The sequence below is a fragment of the Carcharodon carcharias genome, chromosome 6, assembly GCF_017639515.1.
Source record: "Carcharodon carcharias isolate sCarCar2 chromosome 6, sCarCar2.pri, whole genome shotgun sequence".
Taxonomy (NCBI): domain Eukaryota; kingdom Metazoa; phylum Chordata; class Chondrichthyes; order Lamniformes; family Lamnidae; genus Carcharodon; species Carcharodon carcharias.
Genome location: NC_054472.1, coordinates 46,037,230 through 46,061,781, shown reverse-complemented (window position 1 = coordinate 46,061,781; position 24,552 = coordinate 46,037,230). Strand labels below are relative to the sequence as shown.

The 24,552-nt window shown below is 42.1% G+C and overlaps 1 protein-coding gene across 1 annotated transcript in view; it reads left to right on the top strand.

Annotated features, from left to right (window-relative positions):
* The window catches only part of itga9 (integrin, alpha 9), a 570,745-nt gene that overhangs the window by 396,545 nt on the left and 149,648 nt on the right, over positions 1-24,552 (top strand). The window contains exons 19-20 of the mRNA XM_041190128.1: positions 9,475-9,561; positions 15,540-15,619. Of these exons, the coding sequence (XP_041046062.1) occupies positions 9,475-9,561; positions 15,540-15,619 (167 nt within the window). The remainder of the gene's footprint in view (positions 1-9,474; positions 9,562-15,539; positions 15,620-24,552) is intronic.

The window sequence follows — 24,552 nt, the reverse complement described above, 5'->3', positions numbered from 1 at the left end:
AAAATGCACAGCCAGTGCCAAATGCAGAGATCATGTCTTAAAAGCTGTTGTAAGCTGAATTTGAATGGGATTGTGGTGAAAACAGTAAGAAAGGGTGAAAACTTTAGAAATTTCACTCTTACTGTTCTTACTGTACCTTATTGCTGTCATTTGCAGGTAACCAAGTTGTCGCATTGAATTTTATAACTTGTATTTTTATATTTATATTGTATACTTTTTATATTGTAACTTCATATTTTATTACTTGTGACATATTTTCCAGATGTAGGTGTTAATTCAAGCATTCCATGATCAAGCAACCACAGCTATTGCCATTAGCAATTCTCATTGATAACTTTCTCTGTGAGCTAAAACAGACATCACTAAAACATCTGGAGCCAGATTTTCTCAAGTCAGGAAGACTCTGTGGCCCTTTAAAAATGGTGGGCAGACCTGGATCTGGAAGTCCCATCCCCATTTCTGACACATCCCATTTCTGCCGACGGGGAAGGGGGTTGGAAACTCAAACTTAGCAAACCATTTGAATTTAGTATTGAGTTCAAACAGACCCCATTTTAGCTGTTGCAGAAGCTTTAAACCACAGTGTGGGAGTCATAAATTGATGGGGTAGATATAAATGCTCTTGAAGGGTGGATAAGGTCTGTTTAAGTGCCTTGATATTGAGTGTTCTAAACCCTCAGCTTTTTAAACATGAAAAACGAGGCTGAAGCTGTCAGTGACAGTTAAAAAATTATCTTCTGCTGGACTCCTTTAATCGTTAAGCCATCTTGTGTAGATTAGGAAAAAACATTACTATCTGATCTTGCAGCTTCAATAGAGGTCTTTATTAATAGTTGCCCAAGGGCTATTATTATGTCATTCTGAATGGTTGACTGAATTTTAAGAGCCACAATTATCTCAGCAAGGAGTCCTGAGTTCACAGTTTGATTGACACACTAAAGAGACTATGGAAGGATTAGCTGTCTTTGATATGGTGCCTGAATAGAAGTTTGTTTTCATAAGAGATTAACCACTTGAGACTTAAAAGGTTGAAAGGATTTCTTGTATGATATATTTTTTCACTATCAGGTGTTTGTGAGTGAGACTGTATTAGGTTGGTAGAAGGCTCCTGATGTCTTATCACGGCGGATACTAATTGACTGGCAATGGAGGTGGTATGGGGGTAGAGGGGCACGGCAGTGGGTGGGTGTGTGAAGGGCGAGGGCTAGAGGCTTAACAGCATCTAAAACAACTGGGAGAAAGTCCCAGGGACTTGAGGCAGGCCTTCTAATCAGCCCTCACCTTGGCACTTACCTGCCCACATTGCCACCTGTAATCTGCTTCCAAGGATGGCGGGCCTGACTCAATCCTGCTCCTGCCAGCCCGGAGAGAAGATTGGGTATAACAGCCCTTTAAACTGAGGCGGGTCTGCTGAGTCGAGGAATTTCCCGACATGAGCTATCCACCTCAGTAATTAAAATCTGACCACTGGGCTCAGTGATATTTCATTAGTTTGTTTATGCTTTTCTGTCATAGAAACTGAAAGGGAGGTGGAGGGTGAAGAGGGGCTATCTCCTCAGATATCTAAATGAATAAATGATCTGTAAAATGAGATATGAAGGTCTACAAATAAGAAAAGTTCTCAATTCATACCTAATGAGTGCATGAATAAATAGTTCTTGGCTGGTCTTGTGTTGGGGGAGGGAAGGGACTACATTTAGTCTCAGATGCCTTGGGATAGAGTGAGGAAAATACAGTTTTCTACTTTGAATTACTAGCAAGAAATCTCTGCTGCAAATGAACAATGACAGGCAACCTGGAATATTGATTTTAACAATTGATGGCTGACCAATTAGTTTTAAACTTACTGTTTTTGATTGCCAGCCAGGTAAAACTATCCAGTATATGTTTTTTGCTGACATCAGACCATAAACTGCATATTAAGCAGGCAGGTCTTCTGGACACTTAGTAGTAGGCCCCTTTCAGAGTGACGTGGGTCACACTGGACATAGACATGGGGCAGTTAGCTTTTCCTGGAATTTTGGACAGCAAATGCAGCATTTCTGCCTGGTGCAGCAAATAAGTATCTTCCCCTGTGGGTGTGGCAAGGGGCCAGCATGGCAAATATCCTGGTTTGTTTTTTCCAAAATTTCTCCTCTGTTCCCCAGAGCTTGGAGACATGGGCCTGAATTTTCAGCTCGGTGAGCGGGGGTGGGGCCTGCTCGCCAACGCTTAAAATGACACGTCGTGATGTTGGGCAGGTGTCCCAATGTCACCATGGGTTATTTAGATTTTCAGTTCGGCAGGCGCACAGCCGAGTCAGCTGCCCGCCTGCCAAACTATCAAAGGCCTATTAAGGCCATTTAAAAATCAATTAAAGTAATAAACTGAGCTGCCCGTCCAACGTTAAGGTTGGCGGGCAGGCGAAGAGCCCTGGCGGCCTTCGCATTTTTCAAGGAACCTCACCCACAGAGGGTGATGAGGTTTCATGAAGGGTTTATAAATTAAATAAATTTTTTCAATAATTTTCATTGACATGCCTAGCTCATGTGACATTGTCATATGAGGGGACATGCCCTAAAATGTTTTCCTTTCTTTATTTAAATTTTTGAAACTTAAACTGCATCAGGGAGATTTCTATGTTCTTTCGCATGCATCTGCAAAAGAACGCAGGCCCCAACTCAGAGAATCCCACCCCCCCCACCCCCACCTGTCCGCACAGGGAGTGCTCAGCACTTCTGGGTGCACGTCACGCTGGACGGGCCTTAATTGGCCTGCCCACATAAAATAGCGGCATGGATCCGATCGGGGTGCCAGTCGGGTTCGCGCCCGCCCCCACACAACCACCCCGATGGGGGGGGATATTCTCCCCATGAGCATAGTAGCCTAGTGGTTATGATACTAGACAGCCCAGAAGTTGAGAGTTAAATTTATGGGTTAGTATCAAGGAAAAGTGCTGTATCACTCTAAAATCTAGCTGGTTGATTAATGCCCTTCAGCCAATGGCATTTGCCATCATTACCTGCTCTGGCCTAGATGTAACTCTAGTCCCACACACTGTAGTTGTCTCTTGATGGCATTAGGGCCAATTAGATGGGCAAAAATGTATCCCAACAACAAATAGGGAAATGCCTTCCTGTCTGAATTTCACACATCTTACAGGAAGAAAACTGGTGAACAACTAAGTTTGGAAACTTGGTGAATCATTTGAACGGGCAGCTGGGCACCTCATGATGGAAGCAGAGTCCTTCTTTAAATATGTTGATCGGGTCAGACAATGTCATCAGGACACGATCTGCAATTGTAGCTGAGGACCTAAGCAGAGGAGTGATAACAGCTTCCTTTACAGGCCAGACTTGTTGGGACCTGAATCATAGGAATTTTAAGTCTAATAACTTTATTTTAGGTTTCTGTGTGAGCCAGGAAAAACAGGAGTGCTCCTTTCGGTTCATGAGGAAGCCTTAAGCTTCCCTTGACCTGGACTATGTGCCTCCGCCTTCCACCCCCCAGCTCCCCCCGACAATGCCACTGCCCCTTGAATAAATTACGATAAATGTCATCTCAGAGCAATTAAGAATGGGCCATATGGAGTGGGTCAGTGAGACTGCAGGGCCAGAAAACAGATGATTGTGAATCGACCCTCCATTAATTACCTTGCCTGATTTTCCATTTGTTTGATGCAAATGAAATCAGGGGGCTGTAAAATGATCAGCTGATCCACAACCACCCATTTTCCACAGCAACTGAAAGTTAAACTCAGCCATCAAATTGTCAGGATATTCACTGTTCCCACCGCAGTGTCAGCGCATTACTCTCCTGAGAAAACTATTACGGCAAAAACCAGCTGGCTGGCTACTTTATCAAGCCAGCATTTACCCTAACCAGCGACAGCTCTTTTTCCTTTTGTCACAAAATAGCATTGCAGAGTATTTGAGAATAGAAGCTTCTAAGAGTTAGTTCCACTTTTGATGCTGTTTAAAAATTCCCAGGCAGAAGGGGTCACACCAGTAGATAGCAGCTGGTCACTGTCATCAATCTGTTCGTAAACTGTTTACATTTCAGTCCAGCTAACTCCTCTCTCAGCCATATCCAAGGCATAGAAAATGTGGCTGGGTTCACAAGTGGCGATGTCACTGCTTGTTAACATTGTAAACTACTAAAGAAATAAGGCCGGAATTTTCCATGCCCACCGGCATCATGCATGTTCGGTGCTGTGACCACCAGAAGCCATACTGGAAAAATTGGATTCATGACATTGTGAAACCAGTTTGCGATTGGCCGCTCTGCCCACTGATGGCGGGCCACGTTCCCTGCCATAGGACGTCAGGAACCTCATTGTAATACATCAGCATATTATAAGGCCAGCCCAATGGACTCAATTCTCCACCCCCCACCACCCCTCACCCCCCCAACTTGTTGGGTCGTTTACCCACGTTGGCAGGAAAACACACAAACATGTTTTGCAACAGCATAAGGGAAGTTTAAAAAATCAAAAAGAAATGATAGAACAGAGGTGCAGGTAGTGAAGAGGTGAATGATGATCAAGGTGTGACAGAAAGGGGGAGAAAATATAGGCAGAAGAGTGCAGCAGAAATCAGAACCAGAATGAGCAATAATGGTAAAAAGTCAAAGCTTAAGACTCTTTATCTGAATGCACACAGCATTTGTAAGATAGATGAGTTGTTGGCACAAATAGAAATAAATGAATATGACTTGATAACTATTACAGAGACGTGGTTGCAGGGTGACCAAGACAGGGAACTCAATATTCAAGGGTCTTCAATGTTCCAGAAAAATAGGCAAAAAGGAAAGGGGGTGGGCTAGCTTTGATAATAAAGGAAGGTATCAGTGCAGTGATGAGTAGTGATATCGGTGCAATAGATCGTGATATGGAATTAGTTTGTGTGGAAAAAAGGAAAAGCAAAAGGCGGGTGTTGTCTATAGGCCCCCAAAGAGTTTCCTTACTATAGGACAAAGTATAAATTGGGAAATAATGGAAGCGTGTAAGAAGAGCGCTACAATAATCATGGATGATTTTAATCTGCATCTTGACTGGACAAATCAGATTGGCAGGGGTAACATGGAAGATGAATTTGTAGAGTCCATTAGGGATTGTTTCTTAGAGCAATACATTGCAGAACCTACCCAGGAAGAGGCTATTTTAGATCTAGTAATGTGTAATGAGGTGGGATTAATAAGAAATATCATTGTTAAGGATCCTTTAGGGAGTAGTGATCACAACATGGTAGAATTTCAAATTCGGCTTGAGGGCGAACAACTCTGGTCTCAAACCGGTGTCCTCAACTTAAATAAGGGCAATTACAGAGGTATGAGGAAACAGTTGTCTAAGGGGAAGATTAGTGGCTGAGTAGTGGCAGACATTTAAACAGATATTCCATAACACTCAGCAAAAATTTATCGCGGTCAAAAAGAAGGACTCGATGAGAAGGATGAACCACCCGTGGTTAACAAAGGTGGTCAAGGAGAGTATCCATTCAAAAAATTAAGGCATTCAAAGGGTGAAAACTAATAGTAGGCCAGAGGATTGGGAATTTTTTAAGAATCAGCAGCAGATGACTATAAAGCTAATAAAAAGGGAGAAAATTGATTATGGAAGTAAATTGGCAAGAAATATAAAAACAAAGAACAAGAGTTTCCATGGGTATATAAAAAGAGAGTGTGGCTAAAGTGAGTGTGGGTCCCTTGGAGGATGCGATTGAAGAATTGATGACGGGGAAGAAGGAAATGGCAGATAATTTAAACCAGTATTTGGCATTCGTCTTCACGGTGGAGGACACTATAAACATCCCAAAGATGTCAGATAAGCAAGGAGCTAATGGAAGGAAAGGTCTTGTAACAGTCTCTATCACGAGGAACAAAGCATTTGAGAAACTAATGGGACTAAAGGCAGACAAGTCGCCAGGACCTGATGGCCTGCATCCAAGGGTTTTAAAGGAAGTGGCTGCAGAGACAGTTAAGGCATTGGTCGAAATATTCCAGAACTCACTGGAAACCGGGAGGGTCCGAGTGGATTGGAAAACCACTAATGTGACGCCCCTGTTCAAGAAAGGAGGGAGACAAAAAGCAGGAAACTATAGGCCAGTCAGCCTAACATCTGTCATTGGGAAAATGCTGGAGTTGATTACTAAGGAAGAAATAGGACATTTAGAAAAGTCTAATGCAAAACAGAGGCAACATGGTTTTGTGAAAGAGAAATCATTATTGACAAATTTGGTAGAGTTCCTTGAGGATATAACAAGCAGAGTTGATAAAGGGAAACCAGCAGATGTAGTGTATTTGCATTTCCAGAAGGCATTCAATAAGTTGTCACATAAAAGGTTATGGCACAAGATAAGAGCTCACGGTATCAGGGGTAATGTATTAACATGGATTGAGGATTGGTTAACACAGAAGTCAGAGAGTCGGAATTAATGGGTCTTTTTCAGGTTGGAAAGACGTAACTAGTGGAATGCCACAAGGATCAGTCCTAGGGCCTTAATTATTTACTGTCTATATTAATGACTTGGAGGAGGGGGCAGCGTGTAATGTATACAAATTTTCTGACAATACAAAAATAGGTGGGAAGGCATGTTGTGAGGAGGACTAAGAATCTGCAAGGGAATATAGATCAGTTGAGTGAGTGGGCAAAAAGTTGGCAGTTGGGGTTTAATGTAGGAAAGTGTGAGGTTATGCACTTTGGTAGGAAGAATCAAAAGGCAGGCTATTATTTAAATGGAGAGAGACTCTTTTAAAAAAGTGTAGTACAGAGGGATCTGGGTGCTTTTGTGCATGATACACAAACATTAGCATGCAAGTCCAACAAATAATTAAGAAGACAAATGGAATTTTAGCCTATATTTCTCATGGGTTCGAGTTTAAAAATAGGGAAGTCTTGTTACAACTGTACAGGGTGTTGGTGAGGCTGCACCTGGAGTACTGTGTACAGCTTTGGTCCCCGTATTTCTGAAAGGATATACTGGCATTGGAAGCAGTTCAAAAGAGATTGAGTAGGCTGATTCCTAGGATGAATGGGTTGACTTTTCAAGAACAGCTAAACAGGTTAAGCCTTTATTCATTAGGGTTTAGAAGAATGAGGGGTGGTCTTAATGAAACATGCGAGATTCTGAGGGGGCTTGACAGGCTAGATGTCGAGAAGGTATTTCCACTAGTGAGGGAATCTCAAACTAGGGGGCATAGTTATAGAATGAGGGTACACTCATTTGAACTGAGATGCGAAGGAATTTCTTCTCTCAGAGGGTAGTGAATGTCTGGAAGTCTCTACCCCAGAGAATTGTGGAGGCAAGATCACTGGAAGTATTTAAAGAGGTGATAGATTTTTGAAATATCAGGCGGTTGAGGACTATGAGGAGCTGGCACGAAAGGGGAGTTGAGGCCTGGGGCAGATCAGCCATGATCTTATTGAATGGTGGGGCAGGCTTGAGGGGCCAAATGGCCTATTCCTGCTTCTATTTCTTTTGTTCTTATGTATAAGGCGTACGCTTGGCTGGCTGCACTTCGCTTGGAACTTAAGGATTTGTTTGCCTACCTTGCTTCGGTCAGCACTCGCAGTGATCAGTGCCAGGCTTCACAGACAGTACCACGTCACTTTTAGGGTGGATCACAGGTCTCTCCCTACCAGATCAGCCAGCTGCAGGGCAAGGTCTTGCTTGGGGAAAGGGGAGGACTGGCCTCAGGCAAGAGAAGAGGCTGCAGGATAAGAACTGTACTGGGCAAGGAGGGTAACCCAAGGTGTGTGTGGGGGCACATGTTGATCTGTGCAAGTGGCCTCAAGATGCTGAGGACTGAGAGGCAGTTTCCAGAGGAGATGAAGCCAGATGAACATGTGAGGATATATGTGTGAGAATGGGTGGTGATGTCCATTGAGCTGGCAGTGAGTGAGATGCCAGTGAATGTGTGATGGGTTTGAGTGTGCGAGTTTAGAGTGATGAGATGGTTGCCTTACCCTGGCTGCATGGATGAGATCATTCATCCTCTATCTGCACTGGATGGCCAACCTCTTCTGTGCAACATTGGCAGTGATCACCACTGCCATCGCCTACCAAACTGGAGTGGCAATGTTCCTGCCCTTCCTGTGCCCAGGGTGGGGGTAGAAGACCTACAGGCCTCCAGGGTGTCTAACAGGTGCTTGAAGGCTGCAGTCTTCTTTCCTTTTGGGGCCATGCCTTCTTTGCTGCAGCCCTGGGATGGAAACACTGAGTGTGGCTGTACTTTAAATATGGTGCCTGGTGCGATGAAGCCACGAGGTGATGGTGTGGTGGGCGAATGAGAGCCCACCCACCATGGAAACAGCGTGTTTCCCGGGAATGCATAATTAATGCAGCCGGTTTGGGATGATACGGTGTGAAAACCGCCATCACAGCCCACTATTGCACTTTGTGGGACGATTCTGCCCAAAGAATAGACTTGAATTAAGATAGTACCTTTCACATCCACAGAGTGTCACAAATTGGTGAACCAAAGTGGTTCACATCACCGAATTCCTTCTTGAAAAGTAGTCATTGTTATTATGTCGGCAAAGGCAGCAACCAATTTGAACATGGCAACATTTCACAACCACAAAGCAGATGAACAACCTTAATCTGTTTCTCCCGTTGTGAGTTGAGGCATAAATGTTGGTCATCAGGACACCAAGAAAACTCTACTGTTCTTCCTTGAATGGTGTCATGGGATCTTTTATATTTACCTGAGCAGGGAATTAGGAGCTCAGTTTAACAACTTGTCCGAAAAGACAGCACGGCTGACGACGCAGTACACCAGGAGCATTTCACTAAATTGTCAGTCTGGATGATCTGCTCAAGCCCTGGAGTGTATTTTCAAACCACAAACCTCTGACTTAGAGGTGATATGCTACCAACTTTACCAATTTTTTTCTCTGTGAGAGAAAATAAGGTCATTGCCTGAAAAATTAACTCTGTTTCTGCCTCACCTGCTGAACATTTCTAGAATTTTTTGTTATGTTAATTTTAGACATCACTGGCTAGCTGTGACACACATGATTCAACCACTATATGATTTGTTTTGGATTTCAACTTACTTTGGCTGGCGATGCCAGTGACTTTTCTGCCAGCATTAGCACCAATTCCATTTACCAGAAATTACAATTAGTGCTGAACAAAACAGAGCTATCTGATTAGGTGTGAAGCAGGAAAGAGTTCACTTTCTCAGTGACCCCGGTTCTATGGGAGTGCACATATAAAAATATTCACTGATGAGACTGCAGGATTAACAAATTTCCTGAGAACTGGATTGAAATATTCTCCAGAAAATTTTTACAAGCCTTAATTGCAAAGATTTGTTTTTAAAGTTGGAATGTAATGAGTTCATATATTTCCTTATAGTCCTTTAATTACTGTTACCTAGGAATAAAATAATCTTCTGAAGAAAGAGTTGGTGTCCTGACATTTTTATTGACTATTGTTCAGAACCAGTTGTCCAGTTGTGATTGGTAATTTCTTACCCTGCCCATCATTTCAGGAAGAAAAGGGCACTTACTGTGAACTGATGGAGTTGGACTTCCTGAAATGCAGCGTGGGATTTCCTTTCATGAGGTCACAGTCCAAGGTAGAGTGCTGAGTCTATTATATTTACACCAGATGGTACAGTAACAGCCTGTTTTGATTAATTTTTCTAAAGCTTTCGCTGGTTAGTCATTGTCATTGTGCATGGATTTCCTTCGCCTTCACAATGCTGACAGCACAGCTCCATTTTACATATGTTAACCCTGTGCTGGACTCTTTCTTGTCCTTTCTTTTCAATCACTTTACGTCAATGTTTTTGTTGTTCCAATTCCACTTGTCCTCTGGCGCCCTCTTGAACATCATAACAGGAGTTACCAATATTATGGTTTGTCTTTCTGCAAGAGGTTTGCTAGCGAGGTCTAGCAGCTTATAGTGAATTTCTTGCTTGTCCATATCTCCCTCCCTGCCTAACACTCCTTCAGGAATGAAGATGTTTGCTCCTCTGGCTTCCCTGAGATATGACAGAAGCATATTCATTAAAAGCATACATGAGCACGGAATGAGTATGGGTCATTTGATCCATCAAAACTGCAGATTTAGTAATACTCTAAGGGAACGCTCTGTAAAACATTTCTCTAATTCTCTCAAAACTCCACATTATTTGTCTACACTTTTCCCTCATTCCTGCTTTCCACTAATAATATTTTCCTGGACTCAGTGGCATTTACCTTCTATTTGAGTAGCTAACTCTGGATGCCAATTAAGACTAAGATTTGAATTCACGTCTTGGACAAAAAAATCTAGTTATTTCTAGGTGTGATCATGATGCTTTGATTTAACTTAAATGATCTGACCTAAGTGTGTCATTGGGTCCTTTTAATTAATACATTGAATTCAACCTTTCATCAGAAGCCCCTATTTACTAACAGGTGGTGATTATAATACCAGTCAACCCAGCTTTTGACAAAATGCAGCAATTTAGCACAGGAAGAAATGCCTAACTGTGCTGTTTGATTCATAAGACTACATTGATTGATATTTATTAAGTAGTTAAATGTTATGTTTGATTCATAAGGCTGCCATCTGTTATTACTTATTTTCCACGTGCTTTAAGTTTCTTTAAAATAAGCTAAATCTGGATGAAATCTGAAGAAATTAATTAAGTGATATAATTTTTTCTGGGCGAAGGTCTGGGACAAAAATCAGTGTTGTAAATAAACTCAGCAAGAAATATTTTATTGTAGTCCAAAACACTTTGTCCATGACATTTACTGGGATAGGGTTTCTAAGTGGTGGGGAGGAGTTATGGCCAGAAATCCCAGGAGTCAGATGTCCACAAAAGCTGGAATTTTTATCTCCGCTGCATGTGTATTTTTTGAACAGATCCCCGCTTGGAAGTCTGCCTGATTGACAAGCTTGGCTGGCTGTTGGGCAGGTAACACTCGAGAAGAGGCCAGGAGCACTTAGTTACAATGTTGTTGAGGATAGAGATCGGGGTGTGGCTAGAGTGTGGTTGCGGGGAGAGGTGTTGGGTAAGTTCACGGTATGATTGGAGGGGAGTCAGAGATCAAGGGAAGAGATGGGAGTCGGTGATAAGGTGTGTTGAAGGCAGGGAGGGTGTGGAAGTGTGGTATGTTTGCAGGGTTAACTTGTTGGGTCAGGAAGAAATACTCCTACTTCTCCTGGCTCATAAGCAGTGCTACAAAGGCACTCAGCCGATGGATCCAGCCCTTCGTGCCTCCTATTACCTGCTAGGTTCCCTGAAGCTGGGGTAACATGGCCTTCATGGGTGAAAAATATAAATCCTAATAAAATATAAGTCTGCAACCTCCTCAAAAGGTTTCAACAACTCATCGGTTTCCTGAGAGCGAATCAGTTGCTTGCTCCTGTCACCATTAAAAATAGAATTTTTGGATTTTGAAGTGGGTTGCTTTCCAGTTTCAGATTTTTAACATTTTAAGCTCCCACCCAACCCAAGCCCATTCATTTTTGGGCGACAAGATTACCCCCTTTATTCGACACATTTTATTTAGAATGACATTGCAATGGAGATTGGGAAGTGCTACAAGTTGGATTCTGAACTTTCACCTCGGAGGACCCGGCTTGAACTCCAGCTCACACTGATGGGATGAAAGTCCTTTGGGAAATTGGTTTGGGCAGTTTCAAATTCAGTTCCTAATGGATTTGGACCTACAGCATAAACTCTCTCTGATTCTGCACTAATTAAGAAACAAGGATCTTGCATTTATATAGCAGCTTATCATGTCCTCAACATTTTATTTACTGCACAGAAATAAGTGTTCATCCGAATAGGCCTATGTGTACTCCACATGAGCTTTCTCCCCCGCCTCATTCATCTCACCCTATCAATATAACGTGAATAGAGGGAGTTTTACTCTTCAGCTGACCATGTTGTGTCTGGCCTGAGACTGCTTCTTTATAATAATGGTTGCCTGAAACAGAAAGCGTTATTTTCACCAGCACCAACATCCCTCACATTGAGGCACACAAAATTCATTAAAGAGCAATCCCAACATAATATAACTGTGTGACTTTCCTTGTCGCAGTATATTGAAGAGGAAATGTGAGAAATACAAACCTCTTTGTTGAATTTTTCTCTGCTTTCCCTTCCAAAATTGGGTAGGATATTGGTGAAAAATGAAGCAAAATCCAGCAGTAAGGCTGACTGTTGCATCTCTGCTCCGACTACATTTACGTCCCACCACTGCTGAGATCATCACTGCCTGCCCACCATGTGTAAGTGCAAGGGGAAGGGGCTGGGGTGGGTCGAACCTGGCTTCACTGATTTCTTCCCTCTCACACCCCCCTTTAATTGCCACTCTTTGAGACCATCTAGTGGAAGATATCGTACAGCCTTGGGTAGCAGCAATAATGGACCTGAATGTGATGCTGGGAGAGCAATGTGTTTCAGGAAGAGTGACACTCTGGAAATTTGTACTATGCATAAGACTCATTGATATTATTGATCTTCTGTGATGTGGGGCACATAGAGTGAAAGCCAAGTATGGTATTGAAGTGAAATGAGGTGAGAGAGCAGAGTAGGTACTGACAGGAGCATGGAGACATGACTCAGTCCCCATTTTGAAATCAAACATTCTGTCTTATTTTCATATATAATACTTTATTATTACTTGACATGAAATAGTACAATTTGCATTAATTTGGGAAGTGGAAAAAGATGTTTGATTGATGCACAGGGACTTCAGTTCAGGCCTTATTTCAGGTCAGAAATGAGACAATGTCATACCAATGCTGGTGGGAGGGTCTACTTAGAGCATGAGAAGTTTACATAGGCAGTTTCCAGTATAAATGTGGTCACAGGAATTTATAATGGAAAAGTTGACAAGAAGTGTTTGTAGGCATACATTTTTTAATAAATCTGTGTTTAAAAAAATGAAGTGTAGAATGACAAAAGGCCTATGAGCACATCAAATCAGATTTCTCCACAAAACTAACATGGACATCATTTTACCCATTCGATCTCCCAAAGCAGACAAACGATAGCCCAAAAAGTCATAGTGTATGAACCATAGAGCACATTTCCATCTGAATTCCACTAAACTTCCAGATATCTGCATAGGATCACAACACTCAGTTACAACTCTGATCAGTTCCATTGCACAGCAGCACCTTGTTCCACATGCTATTTGATCATCTCTCTGATTTATAGGCTTCAATAACATTTTAACCAAACACTTGCCTTTATTTTTCCAGCAGTTCTACCTTCCTACAACTCTTTGTAGGATAAAATAGAAGCTACCTGGGGTTATTTTTTGAATTTTACACTCCAGAGCTTTGTGTAATGTGAATGTATATTGAGAATTAATGGATGGTTAATTTCATGGGTTGTAATTAAGTGCGATAGACTACATTCCAAAATTCACCAAGCACTTGTCTTATCGCATGCTGCTTCCAGTGTTTAGCATGCATAAAGTCCTGTGTTGTAGCTTCACCAGGTTGGCAACTCATCTTTAGGCATGCCAACTGTTGTTCCTCTTTATTGAACCAGGATTGGTCCCCTGGCTTGACAGTAATGGTAGAGTGAGGGATATTCTGGGCCATGAGATTACAGATTTGGTAGAATCAATTGTGCAGCTGATGATGGCCTGCAGCATCTCGTGGATCCATAGTTTTGAGCTGCTGGATCTTTTCTGATTCTAACCCATTTAGCACAGTGGTAGTATTACACAATATGATGGAGGGTGTGTGCAGTGTGAAGATGGGTCTTTGTCTCCACAAGGACTATATAGAGGTCTCTCCTCCCCATACTATCATGGATAGATGCATCGGCGGTGACAGGTAGATTGGTGAGGATGAGGTCAAGTTGGTTTTTCCTTCTTGTTGCAAAAACAGAATTACCTGGAAAAACTCAGCAGGTATGGCAGCATTGGCGGAGAAGAACTAGTTCTGTTGAAGGGTCATGAGGACTCGAAACGTCAACTCTTTTCTTCTCCGCCGATGCTGCCAGACCTGCTGAGTTTTTCCAAGTAATTCTGTTTTTGTTTTGGATTTCCAGCATCCGCAGTTTTTTGTTTTTTTTTTCCTTCTTGTTGGTTCTCTCTCAACTTGTTGAAGGCCTAGTCTTGAAGATATGTTCTTCAGGCCCTGAATATTCCACATATTGCAATTTCCATATTAAGCATTTATCCTGAATCACACTAGTATCGGTAATTGAGTTCCTTGTAGATCACATTCATGAAGGGTCAAGGGTCGCTCCTATGACTAATGGTGTTGTGATAACATTTCCTCTTTGGAAACTGCTGCTGTAAAATGAAGAGAGGAAAACAAGTGTAATTTTTGTTTACAGTTTTAAAAAAAGAAAGCACTGAACTATTTTTAGATAAGATCTGGTAAGGAAGAAGGACCTGGTTCAGTTAGAAACTTGGCTTAATGCAGTGTATTGTTTATATGCCATGTGAATTGATTGGCTGAGATTTTGTGCTTCTGTGATGGTCAGCTCACAATTTTCCATACAAGTGAACAGGCAGAAAATGGAAAGGGGTGAAGCAGAAAACCCAGCCTCATTTTATATAATATTTCTGAAGTCAAAAACCTTGCTCCCAGTTAGGACTCTCCCTCGACAGGAGTGCATATAGGAGGTTCAGCCTCAGGGGTCAGCATGTCACATCATGATCTTCCTGTTTTCTCTAATGCTTTGTGTTATCTCCAAGATTGTTTTCTTTCATCCCTTTTTCTACATCCTTTTCCATGACCCCTTCCTCTCCCCCTCTACTGCCTATTAACCTTCCCCAGCCCTTTTGTACATCTCCTATTCTCTTCAGCTGTAACAACCTGGCAATTCAATTAAGCGACAGGAACTGGAAAACAATTACATTGGGAGTTATTCCACAACCTCATATCTATCATGACCACCATTCCTTATCAGTACATTTACTGTAAGATATTTTAAAATATTTTGCCATCTAACTTTCCAGATGACAGACTGTGCACTAAAACGGTATGAATGTTCGTTGGTCAGATTAGCTTCATTGATGATTTATCAGCCAGAGGTATATACAATGACCTCCCATGGCGCTGTTTATGTGTGATGTTTAATTTGTGTTTATCAGAGATTATTGAATTATTGAGGGCATTGATACTTTTCCTCTTGAATTTCTTTTTATTTCATCTAGATTTATTTTGTCTGTATAACACTTTTTTTTTCTTTTTGTTTGTCATTGTGTTTTGAGCTCACAGGTCTCCACATTAAGAGCTACTATTATAGCATGTATCCCACTGAAGGCATTGCACATGTTGTTTATGCTTTCTCTTGAATTTGAGGCCCAGGAATCCATTAGATTATATTAGATTAGATAAAGCTATAGATTGTTTGACAGAACTGCCTTGGACCTAGGATAAAGGTTAACAGTGACAGCTCATTAAAATGCCTAGGGTAACCGGATAGTGGATGTAGCTCATTGCCTATCTTGCATTGCAAAACATCAGCAGAGATGAGTGAGTGTAGTTCTGAGCACCGTCAGTGAGCATAATACTCTGGAAGATAGATAAGATTTCATCGGTTCATTTGTTCACCTCCAAATACTTTCTTTACCCCTGTAGTATGAATTCAGCGTGATTTTTGACACAAGTCACCTGACTGGGGAGCAGGAAAGTTTGGAGTTCACAGTCACAACACAAAGGTAAGGCTCACTGCAGAATATAAAAATCACCATGACCTAGGTTTTATTCATTTGTATGCTCAGCATTTAAAATTGGTTAAATGATGTCTACTGAGCAACGCAAAATAGAGGTTTCATATGAAATACTGTTAAATGTAAAATTGGATGTAATTATTGGATAAAAATGTGACAATTCATCCTGCCTTCATTACCAAATTCAATATTACATTATCTCTGTTCTAAAATTACAATGTTTTACCTTCAAGAGTTATTGACTGTTAGATTCTTTGTGTTTGTGAATAGTTGTTTTTCAGATTGGAGGGAAGTGTACAGTGGTGTCTCCCAGTGATCTATATGAGGACCATGACTCTTTTTGATATATATTAAAATGACCTGGGTTTAATTTCTACATTTCAGTGACATGAAAGTCAGAATTAGAGTAAACAATTAAGTGGAAAGTAAGGGACTACAGGAGGAAATAGAAAGATTGGTGAAATGGGCAGACAGATGAAATTGCTTGCAAAGAACCTGAACTGCCACTTTCTATGACTTATACACATATACACTCAGGTCTCTCTGCTCCAGGACCATCTTTAGAATTGTACCCTTTATTTTATATTGTCTTTCCACGCTCTTCCTACCAAAATGAATTACCTCACATTTCTCCACATTGAACTTCATCTGCCACTTATCTGCCCATTCCACCAAATTGTCTGTCTTTTGAAGTTTTACACAATCCTCCTCACATTTCACAATGTTTCCAAGTTTTGTATCACCTGCTAAGTCATTAATATATATCAGCCAGGACGAAGGTCTCAACACTGACCACTGGGAAACTCCACTACAAATCTTCCTCCAGCCTGAAAAAGATCCATTAACCGCTACTCTCTGTTTGCTGTCACTCAGCCAATTTCAAGTCCATGTTGCTATTGCTCCTTTTATATCATGAGATGTTGCTTTGCTCACAAGTGTGTTGTGTGGCGCTGTATCAAATGCTTTTTGTCAGTCCATGTACACCACTACAACAGCATTATCCTCACCAACCCTCTCTGTCACCTCAGCAAAAAACTCAAGCAAATTGGTTAAACATGATTGGACCTTAACAGATACGTGCTGACTTTTCCTAATTAACCTACATTTGCCCAAGTGACTATTAATTTTATCAAGAATTATCGTTTCTAGAAGTTTCCCCACCACCAATGATATGGAAGCAAAATTCAATAGAGCATAGGAAAAAGACAATAGAATTTTGGATGAATTAGAATTTACTGAGGGTTTAATTGAAAGGGCAACAAGGTGAGCAATGATGTTATATGCTATTTTTTCTGTAATTTATTTTGTCAATGGCTCAATGTTTATTTGCACTAGATAAAGAGGCATCAAGTGTTTATATCTTCTGTTATTGATACTTTAAAAATCTGTTTGATTAACACTTTTGTAGGGCAGAATCTTGCCCTTGTCGGGTGGGCTCAGCGGGGGTGGTCAGGAAGCTGACCACCACCCACAATCGAGGCTGGAAGGAAAGTTCACACTGGTGGGCCAGTTAAGGCCCGCCCAGTGTGAAAAGTGAGTGGCAGCGCTCAGCACTGCCTTTGTGGACAGGTGGAGGGCAGCGAGCGGGGTGAGCGCAAACTGTGCACCCGAGTGCACGCATGATAATCTTCCTCAGGCACAGAGCTGCCTCAGGGAGATGAAGAGTTTTTTTTAAAAATTAAGAAATTAGAAATGTTATAAGACTCTGTCACATGAGCAGGGACGTGCTATTAGTTAAATTTTAATATGTTTATTTTATGTTTATTTGCTTTAAGAAACCTCATCCCACCCGTGGATGAGGTTTCTTAAAAAATGCAAAGGCTGCTTGGCATTTTCGCCTGCCCGCCAACCATAAGGTTGGACAGACAGCAAAAAATTTCATTCAATTATCTTTTTAATGGCCTTAATGGTCCTTTTAATTGTCTTCGGGCATGCTGCCAACTCCCGCGGCATCTGCTGAATGAAAAATTGCGTGTTGACGTCGGGATGATCGCTCGACGTCAACGTGCGTCATTTTACACTCGAGTGGGTTGGATGCGTGCCCACCTGTCAAGCTAAAAGTTTTTTCTGTATAGTTGTAACCACAGCAGTTATTTTTTAAGAAAATTGTCAGTGGGTGTTTTTTTTAAAACAGTTCCTCAAATGCCATTGTTATTATAGGGCTCATTGATTCTGCACATAGAGTATACTGCCAAGTATGCATAATGAGGCTTAGCTGAGTGCACAGACTCCTACACAAAAGATTATGTGAATATTTTTATTTATACAGGTGCACAGAAGTATTAACTTTACTTGATTGATACCTCTATGAAGTTATTTTTATAAGTTATCTCTTCTGTGATCTCTTTTGTCACTGTCTCAATGTTTATTTACAAAAGGTTAAGAGGCATCAAGTGCTTGAAACTTCAGTTATTGATAGTTTAATGGGTTGTTTAACACTTTTATAGGGTTGTGGGAACACTGGTTTTGTATTTAAAAAATTATGAATAAGTGTTTATTTTCTCAGCAGTTTCACAGGTGCTGTTGTTATCACAGGGTTAATTGGTTTAGTACGTAATGTACACAAGGAAGATGAGGTGCTGTTCCTCGAGTTTGTGTTGAGCTTCACTGGGAGAATGAAGCAGGCCAATGGGTATGGAAGGGCCATGAGTTGGCATGTAGAATATGAGGAGTCATTGGTAGCTCGAGTTGGAAATTTCTCGATGGGTGAGGGACATGAGTTGGCATAGGACTATAACGGGCCGTGGAGGTGGATAGGGGTTCTAGCTGGCATTGAGCTGGCATGGGGACATGGATATGGCTTGGAAGTGGGGGGGCGCGGCTGATGGGGTATGAGGGATGGGAGCTAGAGGGTCTAAATTGTAAACAAACAACTGGAAGAAGTCCCAGAGAACTGAGGCGGGCTCAGCACTCGGCTACCCGTGTGTCTGCCTCCGATCTGCCTCTAGGGGCAGTGGGCCCAACCTCTTCCTGCACCCATGCCCAGAGCAAAAATAGCATGTTAAAGGGCACTTAATATTGAAGTTAATTTGCTGAGTCGGGAAATTTCCAACTCAAACTACCCACTTTGTTGGTTTCCATGGCTACTCTAAACCTAATTCATTGTTCCCTGAATGTTCCCCAATTGACACTTGATGCACTTGACTCACCTCATTCCCCAGAGCCAGATCCAGAAATACCCCCATCCTCATTGGGCTAAAAACACACTGATCAAGAAAATTCTCCTGAACACACTTCAGAAGCTCTCACTGTTCTCTGCTTGTTATTTACACAATTACTATTCTAGTTTATATTAGAGTAATTGAAGTCCGCCATTAGTACCACTTCATAGTTTTTGCACCCCTCTTTAATCTCCCTTCAACTTTGCTCCTCTGTATCTTTCCCACTAGTTTGTGGCCTATGTAATTAACCCAATGTAATGTTATCTCTATTGTTTCTTAGCCCTAACCAAATAGACATCCTCTTTCTCCAGCACCATAATGTTATCCTTACTCAATAGTCCTAAGTTTTTTTTCTTCTCTATTTCCAAATTTTCTGTTTTTATTTCTGAAGGCATGAATGCTGAGTATCAGAGAGGAAATAGCAAAAATCTGACCACGTTTTTTCGAATATCCTTGCTTGTGTCCAGGAAAATTTAGTAACCAGTTGGGCCATTTTTTGAGCCAGGGTCCCCATTAACACCACAACCTCATTTCCCATGTAGCTATCTGTACCTGCAGTTCACCAACCTTATTTGCTGTGCTTCATCCATTAACATACATGCACTGTCAGCATAATTTAGACCTTATTTCAATCCTTCTTAACATAGTACACACTTAATCCCTTAGTATTAATTATTCTGGTGCTACCTGTCTCTTCAAACCCTTCATGCACTTTGTTTTTTTTAATACTACATTCTAATTCTTATTCCCCACCAAGTTAGCTTCAACCCTCCCCAACAGCTACCATGGAAGATTTTACTTCTCCTGAGAGGGTAGACAAAGCCTTGGCTTAACATTTCATCTGAAATCCAGCACTCCCTCAGTCTCCTTCTTAGGCAGTCCTTTGGGATCAAGGATACCTTGCTTCCATACCAGTTTGATGACTCTGAGATGGCTGATAAGTCCAATGCGTGATCTGCAGGCTCTGCCACATGTGGGGCAGGTAGCGTTTGAAGCTTTGGGTAGATGCGTTGTTTGGACGTTTGCGCACTCCCTCAGACACCTCAGCTTTGCCTCTGCATGTTCCTGATGAAGCCTCTTGATGTGTTTAGTGCCTTCCCGAATGAACCTTCTCCATTTTGGTTGATCACAAACCAGGGTCTCTCATGAGTATGTTTGATCTCTTCAGGGATGCTGAAATATTCCCATTGTACTTCTGGGAGTTTCCTGCTGTGACAAAATTCCAAGTAGAGCAATTGCTTCGGGAGTTTGGTGTCAGGCATATGAACAACATGACCCACCCAGCAGAACTGGTTTTGAGTGATTAGCACCTTGATACTAGGCAGGTTGGTTTGGGAGAGGACACTGCTGTTGCTGCTGGATTTGGGGAATCTTGCGAAAGTATCATTGGTGGTACTTCTCCAATGCTTTGAGGTGCCTGCTTTTTATTGGCTTTATTCTTTCATGATGTGTGGGCATCACTGGCAAGGCCAGCATTTGTTGTCCATACCTAATTGCCCTTGAGAAAGTGGTGGTGAGTCAGGGTCTACCAAATTGCTGTGGATCTGGAGTGACATGTAGGCCAGACCTAGTATGGATGGCAGATTTCCTTCCTTGAAGGACATTAATGAAGCAGAAGGGTTTTAACAACAATCAATGATAGTTTCATGGGGTGGAAGCGGGTGGGAAAAAGGACGTTTTACCCACCAGCCACATTGTTGGCTTTTCATGCTGTATCGTCCCAATTCCACCTCATCAGTCATGCATTCCTGGGAAAGATGCCATTTCAATGTTAGGCGGGTTCAGATTCGCCTGCTACGCCATCATCTTGCCGCTTCATCAGGCTGGGCGCCACATTTAAAGTGCAGCTGCGCACACACCTTTCAGTGCTTCCAGCCCACGACTGCTGCAGAGAAGACATGGTCCTAAAAGGCAAGAGGACTGCAGCACCCCTGGTCTAGTGACAGGCCCCACGAGTGCTTTTTGGACTCTGTGGAGGCTCACCATGATGTCCTGTACCCCCAGTCTGGCTGCAGGAAGGGCAGGAACATTACCACTCTGGCTTGGTAGGTGATAACAGTGGTGAGCAGTGCCAATGCTGCACAGAAGAGGTTGGCCATCCAATGCAGATAGAAGATGAATAATTTCACCCCTGCTGCCAGGGTAAGGAAACCATCTTATCACTCTAAACTCACACACTCAAGCCCATCACACATTCACAGGCATCTTGCTCAAGGGACATCACCACTCACTCTCTCACACACACCCTCACATCTCCATCTGGCCTCATCACCTCTGAAGACTGCCTCCTCAGCCATCCCTATCTTGAGGCCACTTGCACAGATCAACTTGGGGTAGCCCCCTTCCCCAGTATAGCCCTCGTCCTGCAGCTTCTTCCCTTGCCTGAGGCCACTTCTCACCCTTCCCCAAGCAATTCTTAGCCCTACAGCAATTGAAAATCAATCCCCGTCTGTTAGGTAGAGTCCTGCCTGGGAGCCCTCCTAAAAGTGATGTGAAGCCTGGTGCTGCTGACCGCATGTGCTGCCTGAATCAAAGTAGGCAAACAAATCTCAAAGTCCTGAGCGAAGTGCAGCTCACCAGGTGAACGTCACTGTGCACAGTTGTGAAACACATCGACGTGCTTGGATGATCCAACATGGGCAATGATTCTGGTACGCTGGGCTTATAATGATATGCAGATGCATTACAGTGAGGTTGCCGATGTCCGACGATGGGAAACGCGGTCTATCATTGACTGGCAGAATGGACGATTGCAAACTGGTTTCGCAAAGTCGTGAAACTGATTTTTGGCCTTCTCGCCATATTGTCCACTCCAGTTGCCAATCACTCCTGATGCTGATGGGCATGGAAAATTCCACCCATGGTCACCATTACTGAGACTTGCTTTATATTCCAGATTTGTTGCTTGAATTAAATTCCACCAACTGCCATGGTGAGATTTGGGTCTCTGGATTACTATTCCAGTGTCATTACCACTATGCCACCATCTACCCACTGCTTTAGGTTGTCCAAGTCTCTGAAGCATTCAAGGATCACGGTGGCCCAGTAAACTATGACCTTAATGTCGGATTTGAGATCCTGCTCCTCAAATACCCTTTTCCTCAGTTGGCTGAAGGCTCAGCTGACACATTGGAGGCGATGATGAATTTTGTTGTCTGTGTCTGCCTTTGTCAAGAGGAACCCAAGATACAGAAAATAGTCCACATATTCCAGGAACTTGCTGTTCATCTTAATTGATGCAGGGAGGTGTTTTGCTGTGAGACCAGTTTGGAAGAGGCTCTTAGTTTCCAGGTGTTTAGTGAAAGACCCATTTTCTCATATGATTCAGCGAAGGAGTTGACAATCACCTGGAGCTCAGTTTCTGACTAAGTGCACACACAAGTATCATCTGTATACAGGAGCTAAATTACTGAAATTGGAGTGGTTTTGGTTTTGGATTGAAGGTGGTGTAAATTGAACAGCTTCCCACCTATGCTATAGATTATCTCCATGCTTATGGGTAATTTGCTGGCGGTGAGGTGCGGTATTGCAGTGAGGAAAATGGAAAAGAGAGTTGGTGCAATGGTGCAGTGTCAGTCTCTCTGTACAGCACTGTGTCAGTACTATACTTAGGTGGCATGCCTAGATTATCTGCTCAAGTCCTGGAGTGGGACTTGAATGCGCAATCTTTTGACTTGGAGTGGGAAAAATAGAAATGTGACAATTTTAGCTCTTCATTTGCACCAGCACTCTAAGTTGCCGCAGATGTCTGATGTCACATTAGTGGCCATTTCTTCAGTGCGGATGGAAATCCCACTGTAGAAATGTTATGTTGACCCTAGAGAGAGTGGTATTAATCGCAGATCACTTGGGTTGGTGGAAGTCCTGTGCCACTGCCCTAATGGTGCCATTGCTGCTAAAGCAGGATTTCTTGGCAGTGGTGGATTTAAAATCTTGGGTCAGTGCCAAGTTGCCAACTCTGATTGAATATATTCCTGAAGGTTTCATTACATGACCTCCTGTCTCCAACTACCCTGCTCCACATTCCTGCCATTGATTACCCAAAACACCCTTCACCTTCCGACACCAATCAAAGTGAAACGACTCTCATCACTCAATTGGATGACTCTTGACTGAATCAAACAGCCTTTTTTTCCGATCTCAAACACTTTTATAACTAAGGAAAAGATTTGTTCAAAGAAAATAAACCAAATACAGTTTACTTTTTGATGCTCTTTTGATTGTTCTGCAGGGCTGATTTGCGGTAGTGTCCTGGAGATTAATCTTTCAATTTCTGGTGACTCCAGGTCAATCCTGGAGGGTTGGCAGCCCCTAATTTGAATTTTATAGAAGAATAAGTGCAATAAATTATCAAGCAAAATAATAGAAGCTACTACACTGGGGTTGTTCCAAATATGATGGCAAAAGTGATTCAGTAGACCAAATGGTCTGTTCTCAGTAATGGCTTTGCACATTCATTTCTCCGTAACTGTGTGTGCTGCCATATTATATTGAAGGGGTCAGGACGGACTAAATTTGGGTATTTGTATTTCAACCAGAAATTGCCCTGTTCGGCTCATTTTGGGTCACCTCAGGCATTTAAGTTGGGTTTGGTTGACCTTTCCAGTACAAGCAGAGTCAAGAGGTTACTCCTTGATGATTAAAAGCAGAATTGAAAACAATTTGGAGTTTCAGTTTGGAAAGAAGGATTCCATAGATGCTAAATAAACATGTAAATAAAGGCATGAAGAAAAAACCCTAACTCACCAACTAAATGATGATATTTCTCTTTGTCCTCTTTAAACAAAAGTATGTGAAACAAGTCTTTATATTGTCAAGAGCTGACCTAAAAAACAAAATTCTGTAGCATTCCGTCATATTCATAGAACATGTTAATGTATTGCAACACAAAAACAGAATTACCTGGAAAAACTCAGCAAGTCTGGCAGCATCGGCGGAGAAGAAGAGTTGACGTTTTGAGTCCTCACTTGAGTTCTGTGGAAGGGTCATGAGGACTCGAAACATCAACTCTTTTCTTCTCCGCTGATGCTGCCAGACTTGCTGAGTTTTTCCAGGTAATTCTGTTTTTGTTTTGGATTTCCAGTATCCGCAGTTTTTTGTTTTTATCTCTATGTTAATGTATTGAGTTGCTGTTATTTAGGAAGCTGGATCAGAAACTAACTACGGTTAAAACTGGCATTCTTTTGTTAATAATTTAGGTTTATTCAAATGCTATTTAGGCTAAATGTTTCTATAAATAGGCTGTGCCTTTACAGTGTGAAACTGGTTTCTTTCACTTCTGTCATTCTGTGTTGGCATAGCCCAGGGATTAACCCAACTTAACAGTAAAACATGAACCGTACACTTACTTTAGGTTTCAAAACTCTAGTTGGAACATGTGACATTCTGACCACATGACAACTGATCATATGGCATCTAATCACATGACACCTGCAAATGTCACTGCATTTGGTTGGATGCATGATGTCCAGTAACTTTACTTGTGCTCTTGTGCCAACAGCTATTGGGTAAGAAACTCTGAGAACCAGGTAGCCACCCATGTGCAAGAGAAGAAGGGAATCTGAAGGTGGGAATAAGGGGAAGCAAAGAAGGGGGTGCAGTTTTCAAAGGAAAAACCAGAGGATGGAGGAACTCTGATCTCTTCTATAACTAATTATAACTCACTGAAATTGCACCAATAACTAATACTGGGTAACAGGCCAGATTTGTCTCATAGCCAGTATTAATACAATAACTCACTGATGGCCCATATGTAATTGG